We start from the raw sequence: 25,603 nt of genomic DNA, 5'->3' as shown, positions 1-25,603 counted from the left end.
TAAAAGGGCTTTTGTAGAAATCAATGTTATATCATGTCAAAATAAAAATGACCAAAAAACTGTTGCCTTTGTTTTAAAATTAACAAGAGGCTATGGGTAGCCTTCACTTAGTTCAATTGCCTTTAAAGTTCACAGTATTTCAGTGTTTTTTTGGTGACCGTATCTTGGTCAATACCCAGTTTATTTCCAGGGGCGTAGCCAAGGGTGGTCCTGGGGTGCCCGTGACCCTCCCTTTGTGACAGTCAACAACATAATACAAACCATATCTGTGAGAATGGAACAGAGTAATTTACGTCATCTGCAACTTGATTGATTGACATTACCTTTGAATGAAGAGATTCCGAGTTCGAATTCTACTTGGAGTGCCTTCTCTGAAAAGTCTCTGTACCGCGCACAGGTGGCTCAGTTGGTTTTGCATCATGTAATATTCTGCCCTGGGTATTGTTATTCATGACATGTAGATAAGGTATGGGGAATTGCTCTGGCCTGGGACAAGCCCAGACCAGGCTAAGAAGATCTCCGGGTAGGTGGTCCAGGCTTCAAACCCAGCTTCCTCAAAGGGAGGGCGGGTGGGGGTGCCAACTGTTCACTGCTGCAGACTAGAGTAGAGTGCACAATGGGGAGTATTTGTTTGCCCTTTATGTGAATATTACATATCATTTATTCATCCCTAGGGCATTTATTACCAATTCAAATTGACTTTAAATAGGGCTGTCATGCAGGAGGTCGAGAGTTTGACTCCGGCCAGACCAGCACTCAGGGTATTAAAATAAATGAGGAGAAAGTGCTGCCTTTGTAATTACATCCGAAAATGGTTAGACTTTCAAGTCTTCTTGGATAAGGACTGTAAACTGGGAGTCCTGTTTCATAGCCCCTTGTTGGAAATCAATTAGTATGGGACGTTAAAGAATCCACTCACTTCTCGAAAAGAGAAGGGAACATTGTCCCTGGTGTTGTGGACTGACCTAACCTGATTGGGGGCATCTTTCATTTCACTACCTAAATAAATTGTAACTGCATAACAAAGCAGACTGGCCAAAGCCCTGAGGGGAGAGACTACTTCTCTACACCAGCCACATAAATCTTACACATGCACAGGAAAATCGCGATCCCAAAAAAAAATACTCATAAAAAAAGAGGAGTCAGAGCCGAATCCTATACTTTGTTCTTTGAACAAAGTAAAAGTGTTGGACTTTTATTCTTATGTTACAAAAGTTGAATTGAAGATGCTATCTACAAGTAAAATACTTGTAGCTTCTGCCCATTACGAATTTAAAAGACCAGCTGTATTTGAAAATGCAGCCAGCCAGCATATGGGGTACTCATGCTGTTGGACTGATGCCCAAACTTGAAAAAGTTCAATGCACAGCTGCAAGATTTGTTGCTGGTGATGATCAAAATTACAAATCTGGAGCGGTCCAAAGATCATCATTAGACTTGGCAGAATTTCACTGGATAAACAAAAAAATTGATTGAAAATCCCTTTTCAATAAGGGATTAAACATCTCAGTGTATCCATAGGTTTTTAATAGTCCAAGTAAAGCAACCTGTGTCACAAGGCATATGCATTAAAATAATGTACATTATACTAGCTTTCTACATGAAAAAGTAATTAATTACAAATCACTTCTGATCAATCATTTGGTAACTCACTTATCTTTAAATTATCTTCAAATTCCAAAGACGTTATTGCTGCCTGGAGCAAAGTGCAATAATATTAATATTATTAATATCCCCATGACTGTACAATGAGAGCAGAACAAAATAAGCAAAGTTGAGGGGATTAAACAAGACTTCATCATTGGTGGGCAGAATTATTTCAGCTGCTAATGTGGAATGACATGTACTGCTCTGTTGTAGACTTTGTTTAAGAGTTGCATGACAACAGAGCACAATGCACAAAACACTAAACAATTTAATTTCTTCACCTTCACTGGGAGGGAACACTTATTTCCACAAATCACTTAGCCTTTGTGGCTTTTTCATGTGCAACACATTTATCACCTCTAACTAATTTATTAATCACAGCAATAAATTAGCTAAACTGGTTTTAAATCAACAAGACTGATATAGATACCAACATTTCTAAATTCCAATTCGATCTGGTGCAGGACCACCCTGAAAACCACTTTCGGGTGAGTGGAGCCTCCTGGGTAACTATCAAAGTTATTATTATTATTATAGGTTTATATTCCAATATCAGCACCATAACAACACCATTGGTATAATTATTTTATACTTAAAACAACTTCTAACAATGCCTTAATTCTTTCAACCTGTTATTGAACAGTTCAGAGTAACACATCCCCAGGCTGAAAGTGACAACAAGTTACTCTCTGTTCTGAGAGCAAAAACTCACAATAATATAAAATTCTATCAAAATGCTTCTTTTTGTTTAAATTATGTAAATAAATTGAACTGAGTAATCCCTTGGCATCAGTCTGCCCTTTCACAGTGTTTTTGTGTTGCAAAGGCAGATATCATCAACTCTGCAGTGCAGAGATTAAAAACTCCAGTTCAATGGCACATTTCGTACATCACACAAGATTATATCACCGTGACACCAACAGGCTTAATCTCAACGAAACAGTCTTTTGCAAAATAAATGTAACTAGCAGTAAATTTCTTGGGGCCAGTTTTAACTGTGGATTTTAACATACCAAGGATCCCCCTTATCACTAAAGTACACTCAGATACCTTTGTTGTTAAGGAAAACTTATTCACCTACACAAAACAAAATTAATTTAATCAATTTTACCTTAAAACTTTCACTCTTCAAGTGGCAATTATGTTAACTCCTCAGAGATGATTTGACTTGTCTGGGGAACCCCTCAGGCTCAAAAGGGTTAACAATATCTACACCTACTAAAAAAACTGTGTCCTTTTCCTTTAAGAAAAAAAGGAAATCTAATGTTCATTTGACAGATGACTGAAAGGCATTGGTCTATTCCAGTTTTAGCATTCAAAGAAATTTTGCATTTGCAAAGCATTTTGTGCTGTCAAATCTGAATAGACTCTTATATGCCGCTCATCTCTGGTGAGGACTTTGTGGATAAAACGAATGCAGGTTTCGCAACTGTTTGCAGCAAATTGAAAGAAAAATTAAGAAGGTAAAAAAGTTTGTCATAAGCATAGAGATCTGTATAATGTCAATGAAGAAAAATAAGTTCACTTATAAAGGGACACTTTTCAATCTGACAGTGCACAACAATAAAAGCACTGCTAAGGCCTTTTTCCACCCCAGGTACATATCAAGTCAAAACATCCTTTAACCAACAAAAACACCAGCACCATTTCAAAATGATAGTTGATGTCTCAAATGAAATGTCAATGGCATTATTAATGGTTTGCTTGTGTGCACTCTTAATTGATTGCATGTATTATTCATTTTTTGTCAAAACAAAAATAGAGTTGCACAAATTCACTATATTATTACTACTGTTAGCTTTTTCAAAAACTGTTTGCCACTTTAATTACATGCATTCATGTCAGCACTGTTGGTGTTCAGGGACTGTGTGTAAATTTAACCTCACCCACCACCTCCAGCACCTGAAATGACAAAAAAATATGGTCTTGTTGATTCTTGGCTTATCACAAATGAAGAGAAAAGAATGCTTCTAATCATGAGTTTTTCAGCTTACTGCACCTCGTCTGGGTGGCCGGTAGCTAAATCCACCTCCATTACCAGATAGAGGGTTGTGATCTGCAAGAGCAACAAATATTTTAGGAGAAAAAAAGATTATAGATTATTGTTTAATGATGCTCCAACATGATGCAACAATCTAAATCAAAATAAGTAAATATTTCATTTTGATAAAAATCAGCAGCACTTCTGAATAATCCTGTCATTGCTACATTGCTTCATTTCAAAGGAAGGGGGAATTAATAATGATGATGATATTATTATTATTATTATTATTATTATTATTATTATTATTACCTTACACAGTGGTTTCAGTAAATACCGACACCCCCCAACGAAAAGCATCTGCTATGTCACTCAGAGAAGATGGCTACCCGTACTTAATAATATCTGGCTTGCTAATGCCCTTTCTCGCATTAAAAGAGACTGAATTGCCAAGGGCGCAGCTTAACAAGATCGGACCAAAGGAGGGTTGTCCAATACACATGAATGGAGTCGGGTCAACATTTTGGTGAAAACGATTTGTAAGAAGGTTCGAGGAACTTTATGAAAATGTTGACGGGTTGTGATGACCTGTCTAGTTCATGACGAGCCGTCACTTGAAAAGTCGACCCGACTTTTGGAAATATCAGGTGGTGAGAGACTTGCAAAAACCTGTGTCTGTGAAGTACACTGGAGGCGGAGAGGCCGTCTGAAAATGGTGACGGGGTATGACGACCTGTTCAGTTTTTTTGCCGAACCATCATTTGAAAAGTCAACCCGACTTATGGAGAATTTCAGGTGGCGGGACTTGTAGAAAATGTGGGCCAATTGAAAATGGATTCAGGTCAGGACATATCGACCAGTTCATGTTGCACCGGGTAGTGAGAGACTTAAGTCGTAGTCGGACAAATGCATTTTTATTAAGTCAATTTGTCAACGAGGATAATGGTTGAAATTGTCTGTTAACCATTATTACACAGATGTATCTATGGTATTTATTTTCAGAAATGAAACTATAATTCTTTTCAGTTACAATAAATTTGCCACTTCACTTTAGTCTTGCGTGATTTCATTGCTCCAGGACACTGTTGTTTCTTTATACATGTTTATGTCACTCATTTGCGATCCCCGCGAATAGCCTAGCCTCTAAGGTGAAACAAAAATTAAACATATTAAAGAGACAGGATAATAAGAGTAGGATAGTATTGTGGCTGTGAACTTACAAAGGTGGCTGGAAAGGAATTTGGCAGGCCTGCCTTGTAGGTTTATTGTGTTTGACCCCTTGGGAGTGATGTGTTGAAGAAAGCAAAACTCATGAAATGAATTGTGATGCTACATTCTTCCAACAGATTAGCATTCTGTTTTTCATGAAGAGTTTAATTTAAATCTGTTCGTGACCTCGACACATTTTGGTGATTAATATTGGGCATTAGTTTTGAAGTTCTTTATTTCCTTTTGTAACAATAGTGCTGGTTTATGGTTGATTTGTGGATGTTCTGCAAAGTGAATGCATGATTTCTGGAGGCCAGACAGGGGGTGGAAAATGTGGGCTGTTGTTTGTACATATTTTGGGTGTATGTGTTTTAATGAGTAGTTGTGTGGAAGGGGTTTTTTCAAGAGAACTCTTAGAATTCATATATTGTAGAGTAAGGTAGTAGAATTTAAAGTCTGACTTTCCAAATTAAAGATACAAAAAGTCATTAGGAAACAGTCTTGGTGCTGGTGACTTTGTTAAGCTGGAAGCAACTAAAATGCTGCTATAATCGTCACTTTGTTCTTAGATAGAAACCAATAATTTTGCAAATATTGTTGCTTCTGTGTGAAGGATGGAGTTGTTGGGTAAGAATTTGCACAGCATTTTTGTTTTTGTGTTAGCAGCCACTTTCACGTTGCAATATCATAGGGGTTGTTGTTCTTACACAGTAAGTGTTTTAAAAGTAACACTTTGCATTGGAAATTGAAGAATTTGATACAGTCATGGGGTTTGCTTCACTATGAACACAAACAAATGAAACATTCACCTATTTGCAAGTGCTATTCTGTATGATGTTTATAGTTGTTCATGCACATACAACACTTTTGAGCAGCACGGCCTCCTGTGTTCATCAAAGTTTTTACCTTTCTCTCACCACCTGACACTTCCAATAGTTGGGCCGACTTTTTAAATGACAGGTCATCATGACCTGATCGGATTGTCATCATCCATCAAGATGTTTGAAGCTGCCCCAGGCACTTTGACTTTTCGCAGTAAAGCTTACTTCTTTTTGAAAATACGCGACCTGACATCCGGTGAGTCGGGTCGTCAACAGCAATATTGACGACCAGACTCAGTTCATGTATATTGGACATGAGTGGACCAAAGGAGCTGTGCAGCTGGCTAGGTGGTGAGCCCTGAACATGATCCATGGATGACCTCGAAGCACAGCACCACAGCCAGATGGAATAAGCTGGGAGTCGATTTTCCTGAGGGAGGAAAACCAGAGTGCCCAGAGAAAAACCCTTGGAGTAAGATTGAGATCGGATTAAAATCAGCCCACATACGAACTTAGGATACAATTCCAGGTCTACAGAGGTGGGAGGCACAAGTGTTACCACAGAGCTATCCTTTCTTCCTAAATTGAAGTAATTAAAGACCGATTCTTTAAAATCTAAGATTAGCATAATTCTTAATTTTGAAAATGATTCAAATTATTTTTATTGAAACCCTTGTGCTGTACGACAGAATTTAACTTTTTCTTAGAGTGGTGTTCAATGAAAACAGCCGCTGTTCAGTTGTGCTATTGCATTTGATAAATATTATTATTAATTTACTGCTATGCTTCCTGTTAAATTCATGAGATTAAAATTTCTTCACCTGATCTTCTAAGAGGTTTCTTGTTTGGTTTCTTTGTTGAACTGCCACCTTCACTTGACTCATCCTTTAAAATGGGTAAGTTTCCTTTCATTAGAAAACAATGCTGACTTGATTACCTTTTAAAATGTGATTATCATAGGACTCCATGCTCTCCATTTTGAAATTTCAAGGACTGCCAAAGCTGTTCGAACCAGGTGTGGATGTTGAGATTCAAATTTTTCCTTGGCTTAATTTTTTTCAAACCAGTTTAATTTTGATTTTTCTATGTCCATTACATTAATTATCATAATCTGATACAAAGGAAAATCAAAATTTAATTGGTTCAAAAATATTTGAACCACAAAATGGACACCCACAGAGTCATGTTACATGTACCGGTACTTATTCTTTACAATACATTCCTTCCTCTTTAAAAAAAATGTTGGAAAAATAATGTTGTTTAAGTTTTGCTATTATTGAGACAAGCAGCACTTTCCACTGACATAGAATGCACTGATACTGATTTGTGACAACTTACACGTAGTTTGATTCTATTCCTTGGCATTTTTTATTGGTTACAAGAGGGAATCAAACGTTTTTTAACTGGACACCAATATAACACCAAAATGGCCCCCCGCTTGATTTTTGCAGGGGCAAGTGTCGTTTGGGAAACTGGTGCGAACTTATGACGACATTTGACCTCATTTTCGCTCTTGTTTTAGGATATTTTTATATTCATTGTTGTATGATTTATGCGCAATAGAAGTATTAAATTAAATTAAATTAATAAATTAAACTACGTCACATTCTCGTTACATGTGATAAGACATGTGGCGAACATGTGAGCTCGTCTTCACTATACAGTCGCCGTAGGCCTCGCCATTTTGTGCTCTCAGCGTTGGATTTTGGTGAGTTTAAACACTTCGACGGTTTGCATTTATCAAAATCTGAGGGAATTGTCTTTGTTTATTTTATATGCTAACGAACACGACTTTGAATCGCCATGGCTTTCAGGATGTTAACCGTGGGAACAGCTATATTTTGATTGCATTTGTTGACTAGTTACAGTCGCGACAGATACATGCATTGTACATATCCGGTCGAATACTGTTTGAAATCGGTGGAAAAGTACTCTGAAGGCAAGATCCATAAGGGTGAGGTTGAACCAAGGAACGGCAAATTATGTAAACATTGTCTACTTCATTCATCAGGGATAATACTTGAATCAGTTGCAAGGAGTTTGTTTACGCTGACGATAAACAAGCAGACGATTGCAAATGTTTGCTTATGTTTGTGCCGCTTCCAGCCAAGAATAATGTATGTTAAAATATACTTTTACAAATTAGCTTTTACGCTCAAACATTTGCAGTTAATGTGAGAACATTTAGCACGAGATTTGAAGGGTAAAAATTCTGAGCCTACGGAAACTGGCTGGAATCGGACTTTGACATTATGATATATCTGTCTGTAAAACCTTCATTGCCGATCAGTCTAGCAATAGACCGGGGTTGAAAGTCAGGTAGGGAAATCATTTATTTTAGGTATATATATTTATGTGACGGCGTCGAACGCACTCTCATAATCTTTGATTACTACCAATACTAGTATATAATGTAGGCAAGACTGATATTGTTAAATATTGTAATAGAATAATTTACAAGAAGTCTCAAAATGAAAATGACAATAATTTTTTGTCAACAGGAAAAATTTATTTTGATGCTTCTTGAAGAAACAAGAGCAACTCATTGAGACTCATGGGTGAGAATGGATGAATGAAGATTCATTTGACCTGTTAGAATTATTGCTCCATGAGAGAACCCTTGGTAAATTAAATTGCATTTACAGTGTTATTGCCATTCTGACAGCTGAAAGCAGTTTTAAAAAGGCTATCAGGCAGAGGAATTGCAGTAAACATTAGCTACATTGCAGTGCTTACAGGAGATTTAAATCTTTTGGAACGATATCCCTTTCCTTCCTGGTGTCTGTCCCAGTCCTCTACCCTTTCTTTTCTTTTGTTTCCTTCTTCCTGGAGTTATGAAAAAAACAAACACAATTTCAGCTACTTTTAAACAATTTCAAATCCATTGTCTAAAAGAAAATTAATAATTATACCTCTTGGTTTTTAAAACCAACAATATTCAAAAAATAAATACTTTTATTATATGGCTTGTGTTTATAGCCGATGTAACGCGTGCTCTGATTGGCTAATTGTGACTCAACTGTAGGGTATTATTCTCCCGTAATGCCCACGGGCCGATTACGCGCTTGCAAAAACAAAGCAAAAGATAATTAAAAAGCCATGTAATAAACTTCTTACTAACCGAGCTAGCTCGAGCCGTACTGGGGAATATTGGCCCTCCCTCATTTTTGTACGGACCTCACTGTGCTCAGTCCGTACTGCCACGACCTCAGGCCAATATTCCCCAGTACGGCCCTCGCCCTTGGTTAGTAAGAAGTTATTAAGTACTGAAGTTTTTACATGTTATCAGTGTCCATAAACAAGCACTTACCAGCATTCTGTCTTCAACAAATTTAGCTGCTTTAGCATTGTGTTGCTCCTGAAGTCTTCTCCTTGCATCCTCTAACCTTTCTTGCTGTGTTGCAGCTTTTACTGGATCTTAATGAAAAAGATAACACACACTCGCCAAGATAAACTTAGCCTGCGAAAACATCCGTTTCTCCTCGCTCTTCATCGCTAGGCACTTTTCGCAGGGAGGAACATGTGCAACTCAGCGACAGAAATTCCATACTGATGATGTAAAGTCTGTCCGGAATCTGGTCAGAAGTGCTGATTGGTCGTCGGAGTAGTTACATTGTTTTAGCTATTATTTGCGAATGACAGACAAAAGACAAAAGGCCACAAAGGTCAAATGTAAATGCGAAGAATAGCTAACAAAACAGTCAATATTTGTGCAATATAGTCTTCTCTAGAAGAAGCATATGAGTTTTGCTGGAGCTCGTTGGCAGATGAACACAACACTTTACCAAAATCAACCAGAGGACACATAAAATTGGACAAATTTACGTTTGGAACCCCATGACTACCAAATTTATTATGTAAACATTGATTTACGTCATTAGTATGGAATTTCTGTTGCTGAGTCGCAGACATTCCTCCTTGCAAAAACCTCCCCAGCGATGAAGAGCAAGAGAAACAAATGTTTTCGCAGGCTAAGATAAACTGTACTAAAATACAGCCAAAACCATAATTAACAAGCCCTGCTGAGTTTTTGGTAATGCCTCTTCCATGCAAGGCATGGTATAGTGATACAAAAAAATAATGGGAAGAATATTCTTCACGAGACAACCATACACCAGTCTGCCTACCAAAGTTGTCAATTTCCCGTTGTCGTTCCCATTTGTCCAGTAAATCTTTCCAATAGGGCTTCGTTTTGCTCCACAGGAAGCCCAAAATGATAACACTGAAAACAATAAACCATCCATACTGTTCCAAGAAACCCAAACCTGTAAGTCAAATAAATCACATTTCTTTAAAGGATTAATAAAACATTGTATCCCTAATATTATAATATATTATAATGCATCTAAATCTTTAAATGCCACAATTTCTCCCTTCCACAAGTGGTATAAAAGACAACATCATAGGAATCAATTATTGGTACACCAGAGAAGAATTTGGAAAGGATGACCCTGTTTGTCTCAAGATTTCATCATCAAAAAAAGGGCTCTGATTACACTTGGGCTGCAAATTCAAATAACATTGAATCAACCCAGAGAAAATAAAATCTTGGGTTATATTTTGTGGGATAGGAAAACCAGACTTCCTAGACAAAACCCACAGTAAGCCAAGTCCTGGTCACTCAAACGGAGGCCACATTGGTGAAAGCCATAGTTAATAGAGGGGAATGGTTATGAAACCCCACAAATTTCTTTGTTGTAGGTTTTTGTTCACTTTTATGGCCTTGACCGTGCACAAAACACAATAGTTGTTTACTCCATACTGCGGAACTAACCAATAGAAACGTGTTGGTTACGTAATTCATGCATAGTGTATAAGCGCAAAACAAAAGATTGTGCACGGTCGTGGACTTTCCAACCTAAATCTTGGCTGCTTTGTTTGCTCTTTTGATGTTTGCCGAGCTTCCAAACCATTCCCCTCTGTTAACTATGGTGAAAGCCAAGTAGGTCATCACCGCTTGCCCAACCACCACAACCAATTTCCTCTTCCAACATCAACAAAACAGTTTTCTGTTTATAACTTGAGTAGCAAGCATGCAACAGGAAATACAATGTACTTGAAGAACCTCTTAACTCCTTACAGGTGTCAAATGCTTTACAATGTATTTGCCATCATCATGAACACTTGTCTAAACACTGCCCTTGTCATACTTCAACCGACACAATGGAATATAATACATCTATGCATAGAATTAAAGTTATTAATTCCTTTAAAGTTTTGCATGCTGCTGCAAGCATGAGACAAAATAATGTTTCATGATCACGAAGACCATCTTTTCACGTCCGTTAGGTATTCAATAAATACGAAAACATTCATGGAAGGTTGTTCTTTACGGTCTCTAAAAGCACAAAACATAAAACATGTAAGCTTAAGTGGCCTTCTTTTAAACAAAAACCATCATTTAATTCCTTTCGGTTGATAAAAATTCTAGATACTCAGCCAAATTCCCAAGAAAACTGTAACAAAGTTTAAATTAAGCTTGCTGTTAAGCTTACATTACATCTTACCAAAAAGCCAAATGTCAACGACAAAAGTTGGGGCTTTATTTTTAGGACTAGTGCCCGTGGAAGGATCTGTAGAAGCTTCCATTCCTTTCAACGAACTCTTGTGCTCTACACCAGTTGCATTCTAAGTGTGTTTGCACATAAACAGAAAATTTTAAGACACATCAAAAACCTACGTGGAAGGTAGCTATTTCTCAAATATATATACGTCATATATGATACCTTATATTGTACCGACAGGAAAGACCGCTGGCCAATGTCCCTGTACCCCAAAGGGTCTCCCAAAGGCGCGCGAGATTTCTTCGCTGTGGCAGATAATTTTAGTAATTGTGCGAAGGAAAAGAGGGAGCCTGATTCATCCGCGTGAGGAAAGGAAAGGAAAGAAACTTTATTTAAGTGTCTAGTCGTTCTAGCGCTGGAGCGCTAATTGGGGACACTGTAAACTGAAATTAACAATGAATCTGCCCAAGTACAATGTATACCATACAAGAGAGTACTCTCTTGATACCATACCATGGAAAGGAATTTTGCTGAAGCCGATGTGAAAGGCTTACTTTGAAAATATAGAAATCCAACCCGTAGCCTGCGTGGCAGGTCTAAAACACAGGTCACATTCTACAGGTCATTCTTTTACCTTTTTGCAAATAACCCAAAACCCTCAATTTGGCTAACCTTAGGCCTAAAAACCGACCTTAGGCCTAGGGTTAGGGTTACTTTCCAAAAGGTAAAGCAATGACCTGCAACGAGTGACCTGTGGAATGTGACCTGTGTTTTAGACCCGCCGTAGCCTGCGCACGTAAGACACACACGCAATTCTAAAGCCGCTCGCGTCAGCTCAGGATTCAAAATGGGTCTCCGGAAAATCGGAGCCGCGTATGGTAACCGGAAACGAACATTTCGCATGCCAGGACAGTAGCGTCTCCAAGATTTTTAACCCAATCATCTCTAACGGCACTCTTGGTCTTCTGGGAAGGGTATTGTCGGATTGTTCCACGGACGTCAAATCCAAGGCATACACCACCCCCGTGCGTCCTCAAGTAGAGTATGCCTGCTCTGCGTGGAACCCGTTTACGGAACGGAATATTCACCAAATCGAACTAGTTCTGCATGGAGCAGCAAGGTTCGTTTTTAGGGACTTGTACGGGTCCGAAAATGATCCCAGAACCGCAAACGATCCCCAAACTGTACCGCAAATAATACCAGGACCGCAAATGATCCGGAAAAAAAAGTAAGGAATGGCATGGAGGGTGGAATGGTCTGGCCAAGGAGCCTTGGGTCTGGCTAAACAATTAATGTGAAGAGCGCTCATTTTTATTAAAATCACTTTACTTCATGGGGCTCATCATAGTTTTCCAGAAAGACTGAATTTTGTTTTTAAAAATTAAAAATTTGCCACATTAAAAATTTGCCACATTTAATTATCGGATACAATCATCAAAAACTAACTCGGACACAATTCTTATCTGATTGATACCAGGGGCCCGTTTCTCGAACCCTGCGTGTGTTTCCCAGAGTTGTTCGAATATCCCGACTTCTTGTTTTCGTTTCGTGGTTTTGCAGTTACAAGTCAGGCGTGACTGATACCAGAATACATTTGAATTTTTAACTCATGCATGTTCAATACGAAATGTCCCTGAATCGAGGCCGCTGGCAGATCCGAAAGAGACTCTGCTCGCAGGGTTCGAGAAATGGGCCCCTGGTACCAATCAGTTTAGAATTGCGTCCAAGTTAGTTTGAGATGATTGCATCCGATAATTAAATGTGGCAAATTTATAACAGCGTGGTACGAAACAAAATTCAGTCTTTCTGGAAAACTGTAATGAGGCAGAAACCTTTTGTGAGCCATGATCTAAAGCGATTTTAATAAAAATAAGCGCTATTTGCATTAATTCTCTAGCCAGACCATTCCACCCTCCACGCCATTCCTTACTTTTATTAAATTTCGGGATCATTTGCGGTCCTAGGGCCCGTTCTCGAAAGTCCCGAAACTTTACGGGCCATTTTCGGGTGTCACATTTCCCTCTGTATCTCAAGAACGGAGAGGATTTAAGTCGCCAAACTTCACATACATGTTTCTTTTAGATGGCTTAAAAACATGTTAAAAGATCGGCTTTCCAAAACAAGCTGTTGGCAGTTTCACAAATGGCTTTTCGAGCCCGGATCGTTTTCGGGACTTTCGAGAAACGGGCCCCTGGTATCATTTGCGGTACAGTTTAGGGATTGTTTGCGGTTGTGGGAGTTTACGGACCCGTACAGACTACTCAAATTTTAGTCATGTTACTCCCATGTTAAAACAGCTTGGTTGGGACAATCTTGAACAGCGCAGACTTTCGTACCAATTATCAACGTTTTATAATATCCAACAAAGTTTAGTTGGTATCTCCCTTCCACCTAAAGTATATTCACTAACAAGGGCTTCTCGAGCCCCCAATGCATTTCCTGTCCGTCATATTCAATCCAGTTGTAACGTCTATAAATATTCATTCTATCCAAGTTCAATAGTCGCCTGGAATGAGTTACCTGAAACTACTGATATTTTTCCCTTCATTAATGATATAATGCCTACAATAAGTTCCATGATCAGGTTATTATAATATTAAATTTTAGTGTAGATAGAATCCTGTAAATAGTAATTTTATATTGTAGATATCTACCTTATTACATGAAATTTTCGCGACACGTTAATTTCGCGATTTTGAGGTTCGCATATTTCGCGACACCTTAATTTCGCGATTTTGCGTAAATTTTGCATTTTGACTCACTTTAATTTTCGCCTTTTTGAGTGAGACACACTCAAGGAGCTAGTAAATGGACAGTTTGAGGATTGTACAAAAGAAGTGCTACCTGGAGTAGAGACGGAAAGCAGTAGCGATGGAGAGGACCAGAACATTACCACAGAATAGCTCAAAATGATTGTTATAAACGTGTGTAATAAAGTCGCTGTTTTAGTTATTGACATAATGTGAGTCAATTAATTTTTGCGTCATGTTATTTCAGCGACATTTAATTTTCGCGTCACTCAAATTTCGCGATTTTTTTTAAATCGCGAAATTCGCGAAATTAACGTGTCGCGAAAATTTCATGTAATGAGGTATTTTAGATTTGACATGTTATTTAATTATTTTTATCTCCTAGTATAGTGTACACTGTTTTAGGGGTATCCCTATTAAAGTAAAGTTAAAATATTATGGAGGAAAGGATACTTGGCAATATAAAGGTGGTAGTGATAAGACAAGTTAAAAGGGAAAACAACTCACGTCCTCGCTTGTTGCGATTGTCTCTATGGATCTCTCCAAAGCGTTTTATGTAATTCAGTATCCATTTCTTCTCTCAACTACAAGCTTAAAGCTTACGGTATTAACGATGCAAGTTGCGGGACACCACGCCTGGCCGTTTGTATTGTTTTGTACTTATGGCCACGCAGGGTTTATCTCATGATTGCAGAGCAGGCAATCAGTAGTACATAGAGAATGGGATGTTGGTAATGAGAGCAAATACCAGGGTCCAGTGCTTGGTGATACTGACTATAACTTTTCATTCACTTTAAAGGATACGTTAGTGATATTTGGAATGGAAAGACAATAATTTGGATTTTTCTGGTCATGTATCAAAAGTGCGAACAAAGATTAATAATCATTATTAAATTCTCAACCTCGGATAATGCATTTCTCGAGCTCTGATTGGTTTACTCAATCTCGGTGATCAGACCATATACCTTAGTTTGACCTTATATGGCAAATGATTGCGCTACCCGTTGCTAAGGTAAAATTATTTTCGCCGGCAAGCAAAATTTCTCTCTGAATAAAGCAAGAAAAAAAACGTTTTTGTGGAAAGTTTTGGACAAATTCCGACGTTGAGAAGTACTCGAAAAGGTAAGAAATGTTTTTGTGGTGAGACTGCATCTGTCTGACCACCAAGGTATGACACAAGATCTGGTACTTTGGGATCCCGAATAGTAATTAGTTGCAATAGTCAATATGGGACGTCACAAACGCGTGACGTAAGAAAAAAAGGGTTCCGCGCAAAGAAATATAAAAGTGTATCTTTACACTTTTAAATTTCTTCACGTTGGTGAAAGTATTAGATGATAATGTCTTTGCCATCATTAAAAGGCACTGTATCTTTTATTTCTCTGTGTTTTAATGTGGTCTCTTTTGGGGGTCAAAAAAAGCCTAGGCCACGCCCAGATTGGTCTCCCTTAGGGGTTTAATTTAAAATTTCCGACGAGCATCCCTCACCTTTGTATATGAGAGTCCCCCCCCCCCCCCCCCGGACTTTCTATATACGCGCAAGCTACAATGATGCTTCCTTGGGAAGACGCAAAATCCCTGCGTGGGCAATAATCTCACTCAAACTTCATTTTTCACTTCAAAAGCTTTATTTAATCTAGATATGATACACAAAATCAGTAATGATAATAATTCAAACGCAAGTATTTAATAAGCTTTCCTTGCACGAGTCCGAGAGACTGCAAACTCTTGACTTGTTTTCAGGCACATTTCAGCTTCCTCTGGATCATGCTGAGTGAGAAGATGTCGTTTTAGATTTCCACGTCGTTTTAAGTGCTGTCCACACAGGTCACACTTAAAGGGCTTAATGTTTGAATGTGACCGCTTGTGGTTCCATAAATTACTGTAAAGTTTGAAAACCTTTGGACACTTGTTACACTTGTATGCCCAGACATCACTGTGAGTTTTTTTATGAGCTGAGAGTGCGCTTGACCAACTGAAAGTCTTCCTACATATACTACACTCAAAGCTGGTCTTTCTCACAGTGGCATTGCTACGAGATCTTGGAGGACGAATCTTGTGGACATTCCTTTGGTGGTCTGATACAACACCTAAGCTGCGGAACATCTCACCACAAATATTACACTTACAAGGTTTCTCTCCAGTGTGGATTCGCTCATGGTCACGGAGTAAATACTTGCATCTAAAGCCATGTCCACAGTATTGACAGACAAATGGCTTTTCATTAGAATGCAGAAGCTTATGCTTATCAAGATGGCCTCGTTGACGAAAGGATTTTTCACATTCATTGCACTTATGGGGCCTTATATCATAATGAATATTCAAATGTCGTTTATATCCTTTGTTTGAATCAAAATATTTTCCACATTCCACACATTCAAAAGATTTCTTGGTCTTCTCTCTTTTGGCTCCTACAAAGTATTAAATACAGAAATTAATTTTCTCCTTTTTAGAGTTGCATAAAGAAAACTTAGAGTTATGGGGCATCTAAACAAGTCATCAGAAAACCTGGGAGTGAAGTGTGGGATTGTGGAAAATTAGTTCAGTTTTTAAGGGGACAGTTTCACAGTTTTGTGCATGGCCAAGCTGTGGTGGAAGCAATTGTAAATTTTACGATTTCTTACTGAACCAGATGATATTCACTAATCACACTGAATGAATGAGGCCTAGCTTTGGTGGAAGATACTGTGGGTATACACAGAAAATTATTAATATTACTGTAACATTTAGTTTTGACCATTGAATTTATTGTACGGGTCAAACATTTTAATTCTACGCACAAGTTGTCACGGGGTGGGGGGGGGGGGGGGACACTCCCATATAATCAGAAATTTTTAAAAGAACCTCTAAGAGGTACCAAGACCCTGTCTTTTGGGTGTGGTATGAAATATTTTTCACACCTAAGAGGTACCAAATTACGGGTTTTTATTAGCCAAAATTTAAAATTAGGTAGAGTGTAATTGTCAAGTGTCTCCTGTCAAGATTTTTTGGCTCAATACACCAAAAGGTACCGCTAAAGCTCCTGCTGTGGAACTTTTGAGGCTGAACACCCTAAAAGGTACCAAAACCAGGTTTTTTTTAACCCCTAAAAGGTACGGCGAGCACCCCCGTCCATTTTATACGGGATCCCCTCCCCCTCAGGGGTTGTCATAACCCATGAGTTATCTATTTGCATACAGTAGGTTCATAACACAAAGGTAATGATTTCAAAAGTAATTCAAATGAGTAATTCCTCTCCTATGGCATTGTTTCCGTTTCCTGCATCAATGCCTTTGATTGTTTCGATAACAACGGAATCTAATGGGCTGATGTTACAGTTTTTTCCCATGCACAGAGACGTGAAACTCTCCCTTTAAAGGAACAAGGCCTGATATAATGTGCTCTTTTGTTTGTTAATGAGGGAGAAATGAGATGCAAGGTGTTTTTCTGCAATAAAACACCTTACTGTCTTAATTAAACAAATAAAAATTAATGAAATGCATACACAATATCCAAGGGCCTATCTTAGACAACGGATGTGGACAAGGATGTAGACTGACTGAATTTTATGGGGTGAACGATTTAAACTTCAGTCAAAAAAGCTGTAAAAAGAGCCCTGTTACCTGAATGTACTTTTGACTGAGATATTTCTGCTTGGTCTGTGCTATGTGTAGCCTCCAAAACTAAATCTAGCACGAGAATATCCACCTCCTCAGTGACCGTCATAGTTTCATCTTCAGTAACACAAAGAGAAGTTGCACTTGCCATCTCTACAGACAACACAAAGGATCAGTGATTACCAAAAATGTATTATTCTTATCTCTAAACTTCAAGTTCACATCTTCACTCATCACCACGGGTTTATAATCACAGCACTTGGCAAAACAGTCAGACGACTTTTTATTTAGTACCGTTTTTTCATATTTGAACTTACTAGAAAGTGGTTTCTCCTTAATGCTTTGGTCAGTCGTCACAGTGATGTCATCTCTCTTTTCTTCTTCTTCTTGACTGCAGTCATCATTAGGCTGTGTAACATCTGCTTGTTGTGATATTTCTTTGCCCTTGACCCCCGTGGGAGTAGTTGACTGGCAGTTTGCAATGCAGCTCTCATTCTCCAAAGATATTTCATCTTCCTTTGATAAGCCTCCATCCTCATTAGTAGGCAAAGCACCTTCCATTTCAGGACTACCAGTTTCTTTGTTCTGGTTAGTCTCGCTACCATTTCCAGTAGACTTACGTTTCAAAAAGTTCTTAAGAGCCAACTTTGTGGCATTGCTGATCTGGGTACCTTCTTTCTCATTTGTGGCATTTTGTTGAGGTGAATCCATTGTAACCTCTTGTTGCTTGGCTTTGCTGTGAACCAGCTGTATACATGCATATTTTTTGTTTTCATTGCACTGATTAAATGACTGCTGTTGACAACTGATAACTGAAGTAGGATTTGTATGAAAAATCATTGGATCTGCCACTGAAGGTGATGTCAAATTTGACTTTGATTTTCTTGAATTTTTACTCTGTGGATTATACCTTTTGCGTCTGCTAGGAACACCACTTCTTGGTGTCCCCTGTAATTGAATGGTAGAGCTCTCTGGGTTATTTTCAGCACTTCGGGATAAAATTGGTGATGAAACAGCTGATGCAAGTAATTCCGGTGAAATTTGAATCAAATTCACTGCAATTCCACCATTGACTTCATTCTTTTCAATCCCATTCTCTCTATGTGCATCACATTCTGGAGACTCAAATTCAAGGATGATGTTAATGGTGTCGTTCTGTAAATCAGGATTATTTGCAGCCATCTCCACTTGTGATAATATTTTCACAACGTACAAAGCGCCATTGCTACAGCTGTCAGTAGTGATGATTCATTCTATAAGCTTATCTGGATGGAGTTACTTTCCCTGAAGTTTCTGGCCTTCAAGTTAATGCATGTTTGAAAGCTTCGATCAGTGATAAATCATGATCCAATTTTCTAGTTTCATATTAGGGGCTTTTCTGGACTTCACGGAGAGGTTAAATTTTCATCAAGGCGAATAATCCGCCATTTTGAAAGTAAGGTCGAGAGGAATCTGGGTGCGAATTATTTACCATCGTCGCTGTCGATTGCGTGACATGTTCTTTTTTTTTTTTTTTTTTTTCCAGTGAATTGCTGGACACCAAAATGAAGCTGATTTATCAGAAGATTCATTGTTATTTAGAGCCTTAATATTGTTTTTACTCTGGCTGGATATAGTGCACGGAAGGGGCACGTGAGGAAGCAAACTCTTGTGAACCTTCAGTTGCATATATTGATCGGTGGTGGTACGTCTCTCATGATTCTTATGATTAATTTTTTTTCTCAATGTTCGGGAGCAGCACATCATAAAAATAAGTTACAAAAAACGCAATTAGAAAAAGGGTCGGATATTCAATATGGGTTCTCGGGAGGGTTCTCGGGGAAACCCCTCAGTCTTGCGCTCTGTGATTGGACAGATATCGCATAATGAAACTTTTGTGTGATAAACGTACGTGTATTTACAGCAAGCGAAAGGAAGATGGCTTTATCACTCATTGACTACAACAGGGTAAACGTTGAATCATGATACATTCTATTTTGAACCCTGAAATGCAGAAGGAGGGGACAGTGTGGAAGAACACGGTTTCATGGCTTGTGGTGGTAAGTCATCGCAAAAATGTGATGTGTAAGCACATTTTAATATGATTGATTTCCGCCAAAAAATTTTCATCAGAAGTACGTCAGTCGTGGCTTGAATAAAGCCTTGTTACTTTCAGCAGAAGACCTAGAACGTCACCAAAGACTTTCATCTACAGAAGAGAAAGGAGAAGGTTTGACACCGGAAAAAGAGGATTCAGCTACAGCCTTGGACGAAAACAACTCCTGCGTGACTCAACAGGCGAAGGTTGCCGATCACCCGACAGAAAGCCCTCCGAAAGCTACTTCGGATAATTTTTGCGCTATCGAGCACGATGAGCTAAATGAAAGTGCCACGAGGGAGGCACCGTCTCAGTCCTCATCAGTTTCATCGACGGAGACACAGTCATATTCAAGCCGCAGTGGACAAGGTGGCCAGTGTGTGCGGACGGTAGCGGAAACATTACCAATGCCTGATTTATTTGCTCAGGATGAAGATGGAGATACGTAAGAGCTCAAGAAAATGTTGCTAAGGAATTATTAGTCTTTAACTTTACTTCACTTTCACTGCTTGCCTCATCAAGTTCTTTCGCCCTTTGTGATGGGATTACTGACTCTGGCGTGGAAACCTTGAATAAACACCAAAAAGAATTTTGTTGAACTCGATTTCAGTGTTAAAAAACTAAAGCCACGAAATTTGTCCATAGCATAAGCTTTCGAGAAAAACTAAAAAACAAACTTTTTCGACCATTCAAGTCATCTGCAGCTGGAATATGACTTAAGCGGTCTCTTTTTAACATTGTTTTAACCTTGAAAAATGACAATTTTTAACGCAAAATTTTCTCTGTCGGTATATGAGAATCTGATGCTTTCGAAGTTTCTAAAGCCTGGTATCCGTATGATGTGCAACGTTGGGACCATCGGAAGCTGTCTGCGTCGGTCTTATCGCAGACGATAAACACAGGAGGTAAATGTTGCCATTTAAATCTGAAACGATCACAGACAAGCGTACCACTAATCCTCTGCGAAGCGAGGAGAAAAAAGGAGCGCACTTACTTCGAGTCGGATTGGATGTGTTTCAAGGCGAACAATGGTGTTTCGCCGATTCTCAGACACGCGTTTTCATTGAAAAATGTCTTAGTCGGAAGACCGACTAAACGGTCGGGAAAGTAAAACTAGATTCAACTTTCCCGATCATCCAGACCGTGTGCCGCAGATCGCCGAAAACGCCAGGGACTCACATTTTCTTGTGTCTGCGACGTGGCGCAGACCGATCACAGACCGTTGGAGATCATATGGAAACCAGGCTTAAATTAACCTCCGTATCCTTGACGGCAATAGTGCGAAGGTTGGTACGAAAGGAAAACCGAAACTCCATGGCTTATCTGTCTAATTTGAAACACGTTTTTAGGAAAGTAGGATACATCTTACTGCAATTCAGTCTGCGGATCAGTTGACGAAGATACTCCGGCTTCCCGTTGTCTCTGATTTTCCGCATAATTTTGAGTGCGGAGAAAGAGCGTGACAAAAATGTGTTGATAGTCTGATACAAGAAGGGATGCCACCCGGGGATGCCATTTTCTTTGCCATTAAGATTCTCCAATTCAATTGCGATTCACGGTTTCATTTTAGTTAATGAAGATCAAAACTACAAGTCCTTGAGAATGTGTTTCTCTACAAATGAAAGTGATTAAGAGCAAAATTACTTGCTTATGTCTCTTGGAATGAAAAAGCATCCAGAAAAACATGAAATTCAATAATTGTGGATTTGAGCATAAAATATTTAAAAATATGTTTTTTTCGAGCGGTTTCGAAAGAAGATTTTTTCGTGGAGTTTTAACTAGCGTCTGCCCTTTCGTTTCTTCCATGAAAGCAACGAATTCCTGTTCATAACTTGGCACGCGTTCAGATGACGTGAGTAGGGTTCTCGGCCAGTGGAAACGTCTTCCTGTCATTCCTTGAAAGAAAAGAGAGCATGTCATGTGCATCAAACGGGTCGAATCGAGTGGAAATTCACGTAATCTGTCACGTGCACAACTGAATGTACGTGCGGAGGGATTGTTTTCGCTTATTGTTTGAGATCTAATTAATCATGGGAATAAAGGAAAGGTTTTGCAATCTCTATTCATTTTAAGAAGGATTGGTTCTGTTCTAAAGATCATAGTTGGCGTTTGTTGCGAACGCAGTGCAATCATTATCGAGCCATATCTATAACTAAGTTGGCAACTCCCAAAGCACCATTTACTCTGACCGCAACACCGACACTTAACGAAACATTGCATCAGCACCACTCCTGCTCATCCTTTACCGTTGGTCACTGTGACCAACTCTTTTTTGTATAAAATGCAAAATGGGCAATTTTCTAGCAGTCACCCATGGTATGAAAATTCAAGTCAATTCTGCGGGTCCTCTGGATTCACGACAAATTTGTCATTGTGATAAACGAGGCTTATTTATCCCGAACTAAGTTTTCTTTTAGGCAAAGACAAGTTCTTTTGATAGGTAACTTTACGTTTCTCATTATGATTTTCCTCCATCTCGTCCAGATTTCTTCACATCGCCATTGTTCAGGAGGACCAACCGTTGACTGACTTTTTTATCCAGAGAATGAAGGCCAGAGGAGTTGATATTTACAACAAACTCAGACAGGTAACGAACTGGTCTTATTGTTTTCTTAGTTCGAGCTCCGGTGGTCAGACAGATACTTGAAGTGAATTAATTCTGAAATTAACTTGGACGTGTGAAGTTGGTGGTGAATTGGAGGGAACCTCGAGACCTAATGCAGATGCTCAGTACTCATAGTCGAACTCGAATACTAATCCTTGGTTTAGTTTGGTTTTCACAAGACGTCACGGCCCCCATGTTGGTGTCCTTAAAAAAACTGGGCCATGTTGTCACAAAGTAGTCCTTCAGGAACTAAACTTTATTCTTATACAAACTATTTATTTCACTTTGATTTAAGACACACCCGCTGATCACTTGAGTGAAAACCAAAGTCTTCTATGGTTGAAGTGAGAAGGTTTCTAAGAAGTAGTCGTTACTTTAATAACACAAAATTCACCATTGACACACGACGGCGTTAGTTTCAATTTCGAAAGACCTACAATTTTGGTTTTCTTGTTACGGAAAAAGTTTGCCACCTCAGATCGTCATAAAAGGAAGGTTGGGGGAGGGCTCGGAATTTCCCCTACCTTACCGACTTTTTGACCCAGTTGGCCAAGGAATGGAATTTTAATACCGTGACTGGAATCGTATTGTTGTAGACTCCACTACATCTTGCCGTTATCACCCATCAAATACACATGGTACGAAAGCTGATTGAAAGCGGGGCAGACGTCAACTTGATGGACAGGCATGGACAGACAGCTCTTCATTTGGCCTGTCAAGATAATGACGTCAATTGTGTGTATGCTATGCGTGACGTCACAAGGATAAACAGTGTTGCCGAGATCCAATTGGAATTGAAAAATTCAAAAGGTAATCAAAAAAGAGGAAATTTTTTATCTCAGTGGTGGTATGTGTTTCCAGTTTAGTTGTATGTGCAAACAATAACTGTTATTTTGGTTATTCAAGGTTGTGTGTATTTAAAAGCAGAGGCAAGCAAATAATGACACCTGTAAAAAGAACAAAACGAAACGATCGTCATCTCCTTGGAAAATAACAACTCGTGCTTCAACGGAGATAGTTTTTAAAAACTCGCAGCACTTGAAACACTTATGAAGCTTACAGTGCAGGTTAAACGATGAAAAATTGTTTTGCTTCCTTTTTCAGGGCTCTCTGCCCTACATGTCGCGACTTTGAACGGAAATAAACAGTTAATTGCAACGATCCTTGATATGGGAGCTGACATTGATGAAGAGGTCGGTAAAACTCAAATAGAGGTTTTGCACGGCAGCCATGCATGTTGCATGACAGGAACAATAGATTCTTTTTCCTACGGGAACAAATGTTCTTTCTAATTTAAAACATTTTCATTGTGCCTGTCATGCAACATGGCTGCCGTGCAAAACCTCTATTGGACTCGGCAATTTGCTAGAAAAAATTGCACCTCGGAGATGAGTCTTTTGAGGAAAAAAGTGGTGAAGTTCATCATTCGAGGGGCGCACTGATGGATGGCGCAGTGGTAAGAGCACCTGCCTCCCACCAATGCCCGGGTTCAATTCCCAGACTTGGCGTCATCTGTGGGTTGACTTTGTTTGTTTTCTACTCTGCTCCGAGAGGTTCTTCTCCGGGTGTACTCCGGTTTTTCCCTCTCCTCAAAAACCAACCTACGATTTCATGCGAGTTGATTTCTGTACAGCCGCGGTGTCCCCAACAAGTGCCTCAGCGCTAAATATACTTGACACTTAAGTAATAAAGTTCATTATCATTATCATCAGTATTGTAACCCAGTCGCTTTCCAGAGATGTAGTCTTTTATGGATAAATCGCGGATACACGGGAAAAATTAAGGACAGGTGACAACTATCCCTCTGCACTGCTAGGAATGAAATTGTCGAAATGCGTTTCTCTTGCAGCTGTGGAAGAGAAGATGATTTATGCTGAACCTGGCAATTTTAATGAAGAGGTGTCGTAGAGACTCTTGTCCTTCAGCAATCGAAGTTTTATAGGAAAAACAACCGCTTTATGTGTTGTTTTTCCTATAGAAGAGGTGTCATTTTTCTTTTGCACCATCATTAGGATTCCAACAGTGGTCGCACACCTTTACATCACGCAGTGGAAGCAGACAATTACAGCGTGACAGAATACTTGATATCACGTGGCGCTGACGTGAACAAAGTGACGTTTGCTGGAAACACACCATTGCACACGGCCAGCGGTCGGGATATGGAAAATATGGTCAAGCTTTTATTAGCACATGGCGCAAATGTGAATATTCCTAATCTGGAGGGTGACATTCCTAAAGTGGTGCGAACCAGTGAACAGGTGATAATTGCGTCTAAGCTACTCTAACCATGTGGCAGAAACTCACACTCACCAATAGTTTTTTTTTAAAAATCTTATCCTCACAATTATAGGTAAAGAGGCAGTTCCAGTCTAAAGAAAAAGATAGCAAAAGGAGAAAACGATGAATACCTGGTGAAAAGACTGGATCCTTGACAAATTAAAGGAGCTGACACTTACTCAGTTTCTCGCGCAAATGAGAGGAGTTAAGTATTCAGTAACATCCAGGCAACAAGGATTGAATGGCTATTTTTGGGGCTGTAGTTTGATGTGAAGAAATTCAAACAACTCAGAAAAAGATCGCATGTGTTGTTTACCTTCAAAGAAGTTTAGGAAATCAACTACAGACTGGAAGGCACAACACCCTAGCGTCCATTCAACATAACAAGACAAGTGAAGGCACCTTTAACGCAGTTTGTTTACAGGGTCTATGAAAAAGATAAGCAATTGCATCTGCTGATTCCAAATTCAAGCAATTACATGCCGACCGCTGACCTACAAAGCACGCGACGAAGTCTTCAGAGAGAGGCTGAAAAGATGTGGCAAGATGTGTGACCAATCACGAAGCGAGTAATCCAAATGATAAGGTCATGGTGTAAGTTAAGACACCATCTCAACCTCGAATCACTTTAGCACTGGTGAAAGTCAAGGATCACATGAATTTGCAGCATATGATTAGCTCCAATGTGAAACTTAAGCGTACGATGGAAGTAACTATGTTGATTTTTAGTTAACCTGCGATCAGGCCTTCTTTTCTTTAGAGAGGGCGCGGCGTACTGCCCGGTCGCAGATTCCCTTTTAGCTTTTTCTTGCGCACATTACTTTGATGAAGGAATCTTGCAATTTTGCACCTTTAGTATTTTTACTTTCCTTCTGACACATGATCCCTTGAATTTTTTTTGTTAATAAAAGGGCCTGTCACACTAAACGGAGTCATCAGACTCAGCACACGTTCTGAAGTGTAGCGCTCTCTACGGCTTTAAGGCCGGGACATACTAAGCGATAAGTCGCTGCGACACGCCGCGGGGAAAAGTCCGCAACAATTCGCCTCGTGTGTGTGACACGGTGAATTTTATGAAAATCATTGTCGCTGCGGCAGAATTTTGTCGCCGCGACCTGTCGCACGAATTCAAACCA

The 25,603-nt window shown here is 39.2% G+C and overlaps 3 protein-coding genes across 7 annotated transcripts; 1 reads left to right on the top strand and 2 right to left on the bottom strand.

Annotated features, from left to right (window-relative positions):
* Positions 1–1,506: 1,506 nt before the first annotated feature.
* LOC137983892 (selenoprotein S-like) lies at positions 1,507–11,368 on the bottom strand. Its single transcript, XM_068831053.1, has 7 exons — positions 11,166–11,368; positions 9,786–9,923; positions 8,969–9,075; positions 8,395–8,484; positions 6,480–6,543; positions 3,647–3,703; positions 1,507–3,549 (listed from the first exon to the last, which is right to left on the bottom strand). The coding sequence occupies exons 1-7, from the start codon at positions 11,245–11,247 to the stop codon at positions 3,530–3,532; spliced, it is 558 nt and encodes a 185-aa protein (XP_068687154.1). The 5' UTR covers positions 11,248–11,368; the 3' UTR covers positions 1,507–3,529.
* A 4,149-nt stretch (positions 11,369–15,517) lies between these two features.
* LOC137983884 (zinc finger protein 391-like) lies at positions 15,518–19,230 on the bottom strand. The gene is made up of 3 exons (XM_068831041.1): positions 17,826–19,230; positions 17,515–17,661; positions 15,518–16,323 (listed from the first exon to the last, which is right to left on the bottom strand). Exons 1-3 carry the CDS (start codon positions 18,688–18,690, stop codon positions 15,599–15,601), a joined length of 1,737 nt encoding a protein of 578 aa, XP_068687142.1. The 5' UTR covers positions 18,691–19,230; the 3' UTR covers positions 15,518–15,598.
* Positions 19,231–19,375: 145 nt separating this feature from the next.
* On the top strand, positions 19,376–25,394 carry LOC137983887 (B-cell lymphoma 3 protein homolog). 5 transcript variants are annotated; one of them, XM_068831044.1, is made up of 7 exons: positions 19,376–19,547; positions 19,664–20,030; positions 22,070–22,172; positions 22,787–23,000; positions 23,295–23,383; positions 24,203–24,448; positions 24,541–25,394. In XM_068831044.1, exons 1-7 carry the CDS (start codon positions 19,535–19,537, stop codon positions 24,592–24,594), a joined length of 1,086 nt encoding a protein of 361 aa, XP_068687145.1. In that variant the 5' UTR covers positions 19,376–19,534; the 3' UTR covers positions 24,595–25,394. The 5 variants fall into 5 exon arrangements, with proteins under 5 accessions (XP_068687145.1, XP_068687146.1, XP_068687147.1 ...); XM_068831045.1 differs by having other exon boundaries at positions 19,383–19,547; positions 19,667–20,030; XM_068831046.1 differs by lacking the exon at positions 23,295–23,383 and adding an exon at positions 24,040–24,089 and having other exon boundaries at positions 19,383–19,547.
* Positions 25,395–25,603: the final 209 nt, after the last annotated feature.

Source organism: Montipora foliosa, chromosome 13 (genome assembly GCF_036669935.1).
Source record: "Montipora foliosa isolate CH-2021 chromosome 13, ASM3666993v2, whole genome shotgun sequence".
Taxonomy (NCBI): domain Eukaryota; kingdom Metazoa; phylum Cnidaria; class Anthozoa; order Scleractinia; family Acroporidae; genus Montipora; species Montipora foliosa.
This window is presented reverse-complemented; position numbering and strand designations above follow the sequence as displayed.

What these genes read in the sequence shown, in the direction of transcription:
- LOC137983892 (XM_068831053.1), bottom strand. Translation starts at nt 11,247, where the DNA reads ATGGAAGCTTCTACAGATCCTTCCACGGGCACTAGTCCTAAAAATAAA. An exon ending in CGTTGACATTTGGCTTTTTG is followed by an intron (nt 9,924 to 11,165) that starts GTAAGATGTAAT and finishes TTTGACTTACAG; the next exon opens with GTTTGGGTTTCTTGGAACAG. An exon ending in TTGTTGAAGACAGAATGCTG is followed by an intron (nt 8,485 to 8,968) that starts GTAAGTGCTTGT and finishes TCATAACTCCAG; the next exon opens with GAAGAAGGAAACAAAAGAAA.
- LOC137983887 (XM_068831044.1), top strand. An exon ending in GAGCTGACATTGATGAAGAG is followed by an intron (nt 23,384 to 24,202) that starts GTCGGTAAAACT and finishes CACCATCATTAG; the next exon opens with GATTCCAACAGTGGTCGCAC. An exon ending in TGGTGCGAACCAGTGAACAG is followed by an intron (nt 24,449 to 24,540) that starts GTGATAATTGCG and finishes TCACAATTATAG; the next exon opens with GTAAAGAGGCAGTTCCAGTC.
- LOC137983884 (XM_068831041.1), bottom strand. Translation starts at nt 18,690, where the DNA reads ATGGCTGCAAATAATCCTGATTTACAGAACGACACCATTAACATCATC. An exon ending in TAAGGAGAAACCACTTTCTA is followed by an intron (nt 17,662 to 17,825) that starts GTAAGTTCAAAT and finishes TGTTGTCTGTAG; the next exon opens with AGATGGCAAGTGCAACTTCT. An exon ending in TCAGTCAAAAGTACATTCAG is followed by an intron (nt 16,324 to 17,514) that starts GTAACAGGGCTC and finishes AATACTTTGTAG; the next exon opens with GAGCCAAAAGAGAGAAGACC.